The 6,610-nt window shown below is 47.1% G+C and overlaps 1 protein-coding gene across 1 annotated transcript; it reads left to right on the top strand.

Annotated features, from left to right (window-relative positions):
- The first annotated feature begins 986 nt into the window (after positions 1-986).
- Positions 987-5,863, top strand: sar1b (secretion associated, Ras related GTPase 1B). The gene is made up of 7 exons (XM_086132023.1): positions 987-1,176; positions 3,719-3,794; positions 4,279-4,398; positions 4,494-4,559; positions 4,637-4,740; positions 5,175-5,306; positions 5,434-5,863. Exons 2-7 carry the CDS (start codon positions 3,737-3,739, stop codon positions 5,548-5,550), a joined length of 597 nt encoding a protein of 198 aa, XP_085988149.1. The 5' UTR covers positions 987-1,176; positions 3,719-3,736; the 3' UTR covers positions 5,551-5,863.
- Positions 5,864-6,610: the final 747 nt, after the last annotated feature.

A 6,610-nucleotide genomic window follows, 5' to 3' on the forward strand; every position in this document is an offset into this window, starting at 1 on the left:
GTCTCTGCCTCAACATGCCAAAACCACTTTGATTGTGGTCTCATGTGGCCAGGTCTTAGATCGGCGGGTCTTGTTGTTGGTCATCCACCACCCATGTATTTTTTGAACATGCCTACGTAGCTCTGGCAAATTCGCCAGTCCTGATACTTGCCCATGCAGGCCTGCAGCGCGTGATGCAGCGCGTGATGCAGCTCAGCGCAGCCTGTGTGAGGGATCATTCGCTCCATGGGGACTTCAGCTTTGTGGCGGTCATCGGTGTTATCCAACTTCATCGTCTTTGTTGCTCTTAGGTCGTGAGAAGATGCCTATGTCAGTCTGTGTGTAAATGTGACATGTTGAAAACCTGACATTGTGTTGGCACTTTAACCGCAAGACCGACTGTAAAGATCAAATGGTATTGTTTTACATCGGACTTGTTGCAGCAGTCACATTTTTACACCAAAGGTATACTCAATAAAACCTTACAATTTCAAGTACAACTTTATTGTCAAATGTGGTGTATATGTAACATACAGCACAGTTTGACATTGACACAATTTGAAAACTAACTAACGCTAACAAAACGAATCAATAAATGTCCCTAGCATGACAATATGGATCGTGTTTTGACTTAGGTTGTGCGCAATATGTTTATAATTCGGTAAGATGTGGTCACATGAGAAATAACGTGTTACGGAAGTAAAGAAGTTCGCTAACATGGGGCTTGGTGCCTCATTCAAATAGTTCCGCATCAGAAACGCATGTTACGACCACGGAACAATAAATGTGCACTGTATGTTTAGAGTGTTTTTAAATCTAAATGATCATGTTTATTGGATTTACTTTGACTGATTGATTGTATTTTGGGATTTTGGCTGGTCCGCACGCCTATCGGACTTTTTTTTCTTCTAAACAACCGCTTTTCGACGCGATTGGAGTAAAATCACTAGATGGCGGTAGTTCGGCACTACAGTGTGCAAATCGCCGCTCGACATGAAGACGAAGTAGAAACAGAAGAAGCCATTGCGGTGTCGTGGCTCAGTTAACAACACACGAAAAAAAAACGGGGGAGACAGGCGAGCGATCGAAAGAGCGAGCTGGCTGTCAGCGGGATCACTTCGCATTTTTCCCCAAGCCACATTCACATGAGCAGACGAGTCAACTCATTCGGCAGACGAATCCACGCCTGAAGAACGAGTGAGTTTCCCGGCGGATGACGCGCACATAGTCGGCCGTCTTAAGGCGAAACGTTCGCCATCGCGGTCGCGACCCATGCTAGGCTAACAATGCTAACGTCAAGTTGGGCTAACTTCGCTCTTTTCGATCCGACTGCTACTAGTCGTGAAATAGCAAGTGTTTTCTGAAAACAACTTGCCGTCTTTGTAGTTCGTCTTAGTGGGTCGCTTGTGTTATGTTAGTTCGATGATCACGAGTTTTGGGGCTTGTAGATGCGACGGCGCCGTTCGGAGAAAATGACACGTAACTAGTAGCTTCCTGCTAGCTCCCGAGAGCCGCTAGCATATAGCGTATATATACATTTTTTGTTAGATACTCCCTTGTACGCTTTTTATATATTTAAACAAAGATGATTCGAAAACAGCCTGTTGTCGGCGTGACGTGACGTGGCGGGGATTAAATAAGAACCCAAAGCTAGTCGAGCTCTAGTTATCTTAAGGCAACGGTTTTGAGGTGAGGTGCAGCATCATTTCCAGTAGCTCGGTGTGTTTTATTTTCCAATTTTATTTCTGACGTTACTTGTGTCAGCGAAATTCATCGACCTGCCTCCCCCACCACGGAAGGAAACTCGTCTTCTTGTTTCGTTTGCGTCTCCATCATAATGCCAAGTCAGCACCGCAAATAATCTGTTCTCAATTGCCTTCCTTGGCATCATCTAGAAAAGTTGCATAAAAAAAAAAAACATTTGTTGACCATTGTAATAAGAATAATAAACTACTCCTTATTCATGGTTTTTACAACGGAGTTACGTTCTCTTGTGTGGCATTAGTATCCTCAAAAATATCATCATTACAATAAATGTGTACACCTCAAGTGTAAAACGATGACGAGATTGTCATAAACCAAGGACCCGCCATACTGTATTTCCTGTCACTGATGTATTAAAATTAGGCCTGAAACAATGACATGAATAATTAGATTGAAAAATGAGTAAAAATAAAATCCCCACCTCAAACTTTGCAGGGATATTTAAAAAAAAAAAAAAGACTAAAATGACTGCAGTCACATGTACAGCTGTGGGTAAAAAGAGACCCAGTCACCAGTGCACCTTCAATTGCTTGACTGAACAAACATGAGCAACATGTAACACGCGGATACATTCGTACGGGAACCGCCGACGACCTGAGGTCACGCAACAGTGACCCTGAGCGCACTCAGTCACTGACGCCCATGTCACTCACCTCTCTCCCTTCATAAAGCCGTTATTCACTCAAAAGTCACAACGTAGCCCAACCGACTGTGTGGATGGTGAGCCAGAGTAGACAAAAATGATACCTGCACTTGACATCTGCCCTTGCCTTGAATCATTCCAGGTGAAGTTGACATCAGAATTACGGAAGCTGCCGACGAGTAATTGATGACATTCATTTATTTAGTTAGTTATTTTTTAAATCAGCCAGATAAATTCATCTTATAAAAGCGATGGATCGAGTGGTCCACTCACCGGACTATGCTGTGGGAAGCGTGGGTTCACTTCCCATTCGCTGAAAGTTTGAATGGCCAGAGATTGACCGGCGACCGGTCCGGGGCGTAGTCTGCCAGCAGGGCAGCGGGCTCGGCGTGCTCCGGCTCACCTGCGAGTTGAAAGCGCCATTCAAAGTCAAGGGATGGAAATGGATCAACCGCCCGGGACTGCATATTTGCCCTGCTCGTCACAGAGGAAAGCCATCCCGGGTGTTTTGTCTCCCCGCTGCGCCTTTGTGCACAGGAGAGTACTCGCGTGACAACATTCCGGTGCGAGGAATCGCAACATAGCCTAATTATATACAGTACATAATAATACTCATTATGCATTTTACCACCTTTTAGTTATAAACTGGTCGGCACGTGTGAACCAGGCTACAAGTTCATTGTGTGCAGTTTGTAATCTCAGATAATTGGATGTCATAAACCGAGGGCCTTGTTTTTCTTTTTTTCTCTCTCCTTTGCCTGAACTTTCCAACAAACCTCCAAATTTGACTATATTATGTTCAGAACAACGCTATCTGAGTAATTACCTCTGCTGACAATAGTTTTTTTTTTCTCCCCCCCACACGTTGGCTACAATAGAGCCGGCCGGCATTGGGCTGGCATGTTCTTAGCGCACGTGACGCCAATAACGAGGCGGCCGGCGTGACCCCTGGGTGACGTGTAACTCGGCTCAAGTCGATGTGGTGGCAACCTTTGGCTGTGTTACACTTTAGCCCCGAAGATGTTACATCACTAGCGGGAGGAGAGGACGCGACTGGTTACGCCGCTCGAGAAAGGGATTTCAAAGAAGAAGAAGAAAAATAAAGCAAAATTTCTCCCACGCAAAGACAGTACAAGTGCTTAAGCGTATGATACTTTTATTTTTTTCCCTACTTTGTATTTCAAATTAGGAATGGACACGATTTCAGCGCCTCTTGGGGGGGGGGGGGGGTCACATTGTGCCAACTGTACCACTTGGTGTTTTGCCAGCTGAACTTAAACTTTGCCTTGCCCCTGCCTTGGTTGTAATTCTCGGATGTGCTTCCTTTCACAGGATTGAACAGCTCCAAATATGTCATTCATATTTGAGTGGATTTATAGCGGGTTCAATAGCGTACTACAGTTTTTAGGTGAGTACGACAACTTATCGACTTTTAGAGACCACGCACACACTCAATGCTTGCACTTCTCACTTCCCCGCAAGTCTGCACGCGAGGCCCTAACGCTAGCGACCCCTCAATTGCTGCCCGCGTTGTGGAGCGCGTCAGTGCGCGGCCTTGCGACCGCTCTTCGGTCGGTCCTGTTCTCCCTGTCGCACAGGTCGCGCCCCGCGCTCGTCAGTCGCAGTCAAGGCATGACAAGTAGCTTTGGGTCGGGAGTGGCGGCTGACTCACAGGAGGGCAAACGCATAAAAGGTGTTTACAGTACGGCAAGCACTCAAAAAAAAAAAAAAACATCCTTGGAGGAATGATTATAAAAGATGGGAGTCAAACTAACGTTTCCTTCATTTGTCAGCTCCAAAAGACTTGGTCCTTGACCTTATTGGTGGGGAGGGGGGGCGGGTGTCACGATTAGCCTCTTTTTGAGCCCGACGCGTTGCCCTTTTGTTTGCAGGACTGTACAAGAAGTCGGGCAAGCTCGTGTTCCTCGGCCTGGACAATGCCGGCAAAACCACGCTACTGCACATGCTCAAAGACGACAGACTGGGACAGCACGTGCCCACTTTACATCCCAGTCAGTAGTGCGGCCGAGCACCAGGCGAAACCGAACGCTTTGGCTTTTCCTTCACTGACATTTTTGATTGCTTCCATCTACTCGTTGTCACGCAGCCTCAGAAGAGCTGACGATTGCCGGCATGACGTTCACCACGTTTGACCTTGGAGGCCACGCGCAAGGTGGGTGGTGCTTCTTGGCGCTACGGCGACCCAAATGGCTGCAAATAACCCCCCCATTGTGCCCGTGCTGCCGCCAGCCCGCCGAGTGTGGAAACACTACCTCCCTGCCATCAACGGCATCGTTTTCCTCGTGGACTGCGCCGACGGCGTCAGATTGGCAGAGTCCAAAGCGGAACTTGATGTGAGTGACCTCCAATAGGACCCCGGACGCATTTCCATCCAAAGGTCCACGAACTGAAAAAGTCACAATCAGCCACAGTTGGAACAATTCTTCTTCTTCTTCTTCACTTAATGCTAGCTGCCCATCAGAAACGAGCAAACCTCGCATGGATGTCGCAAATGACCCTTTGAGAATATGGTTTAACACATTTGATTGAGCAACACACGTAGACAGACATTCATACTCACAGGCATGTATTATTTATCCAATGTAAAGACCAACTCGCATACTTGTGCCTTACCGAGTTGAGGTCATCGGCTCCATGCGTGTACCCGTATATTGGTATCGTACCGCCCCCTCGTGGCCAAGGTTGTCACTTCAAGGCGCCTGTTCAGCCGCGGTCTTTCTTTTCCTCCTGGTGGTAACGCATTTGTGCGACTTTTGCGCGCGTTCAGGGTTTGATGACGGACGAGACCATCGGGAACGTGCCCATCCTCATCCTGGGCAACAAGATCGACCGGCCGGAGGCCATCAGCGAGGAGCAGCTGAGGGAAAGGTTTGGACTGTACGGCCAGACGACGGGCAAGGTGAGCGGCCGCCCGGAACCTCTCGACAGTGAGGCGGACATGCCGACTGCTACGCCGCCGGGCTGCCTTCAAAAGAAAAATCTTCAAACTGAAAGGGCTTTGACAGAGCGCGTGTGGTTTACCGCAGGGCAACATCCCGCTGAAGGAGCTGAACACGAGACCCCTGGAGGTGTTTATGTGCACCGTGTTGAAGCGCCAAGGATACGGAGAGGGATTCCGCTGGCTCTCGCAGTACATCGACTGAAGACGGCGCCACCTGCCGCACCCTCACCGCAACTACAACAAATAGAAAGAGCAGCAGCGGCGGCGGGCGTGACCGCCCACCCACCACCAAGACGACGATGACAACAACTCGATCCCAATAGACTTTTATTGGTTCTTTGGGTTCTGCACTTACACAACCACACATTCGTTTGTCCCTCTCTATAGCGCAAAGTGGACAACTTCCCCCCCCCCCTTCCATACAACGGCGTCCATTTGTTCTTTACATGGCATTTCTATTCAATCATGTTTTTGTTTACTTTTATGACAGCATCAATAAATGGAAAGGACCAACACCCCCTCCTTGCCTTGCTCACACTGAGAAAAAAAAAATCCCAATTCGCTTTTCTTTAATATATATTTTGATATTAAAAAAAGTAGCGCAATAGCTCAATATTACAAATGTATGAAATGTACACCAAAATGGTACATGGACGTTGTATCCTTTATGTTCGTTACATTATGCATGCCTTGTTCTGTTTCAGTTGTAAACCACCCCCCCCCCCTTTTTTTTTCCCAGATTACGGTTACGATTGTTAGAAAAGTAGGAGGAAGATGCCATGGGGGGGATATTAGCACACATGTCCAGTTCCCTTGTGTCTCTCTTCATTCCAGCAGCAGCAGGTGGCGACTGCATTCCAAAAGCAAGGCTGGTGGTAGTGGCGGCGGCGGTGTGGTTTGCATCATAAACGTGTAAGAAGAAGAAATGATGATAATAAATGTTTGCAATGAATAACAGGCTTTGACATCAATACAGCAAAATGAGCGCATTTTTGTGCGTTCTTGACCTCCCGTCCAAGCAAATGTGGCAGTGCTATGCCACCGTGTGGCTATTTACAGATTTGGAACTTTCGCCAAAGATCCCCACTGCCACAGAACTGTCATGTTCTACTCATGTCTCCATTTTATCTTAAAAACAAAATAAATTGTTCATATGGGGGGAGGCCAGGGGCGCAATGTACATCATATAAAAAAATGTTTTAAAATGCAGGAAAGAACTTGATATTTTTCAAAATAAACAAATAAATTGGGAGTGACCCATT

Source organism: Hippocampus guttulatus, chromosome 15 (genome assembly GCF_054856545.1).
Source record: "Hippocampus guttulatus isolate MCC_2025c chromosome 15, RoL_Hgut_1.0, whole genome shotgun sequence".
Taxonomy (NCBI): Eukaryota; Metazoa; Chordata; class Actinopteri; order Syngnathiformes; family Syngnathidae; genus Hippocampus; species Hippocampus guttulatus.

Excerpts from the sequence above, each read along its gene's own strand:
- sar1b (XM_086132023.1), top strand. The coding sequence starts at position 3,737 with ATGTCATTCATATTTGAGTGGATTTATAGCGGGTTCAATAGCGTACTA. Across the intron at positions 3,795-4,278 it reads TAGCGTACTACAGTTTTTAG|GACTGTACAAGAAGTCGGGC; the intron begins GTGAGTACGACA and ends TTTTGTTTGCAG. Across the intron at positions 5,307-5,433 it reads ACGGCCAGACGACGGGCAAG|GGCAACATCCCGCTGAAGGA; the intron begins GTGAGCGGCCGC and ends GGTTTACCGCAG.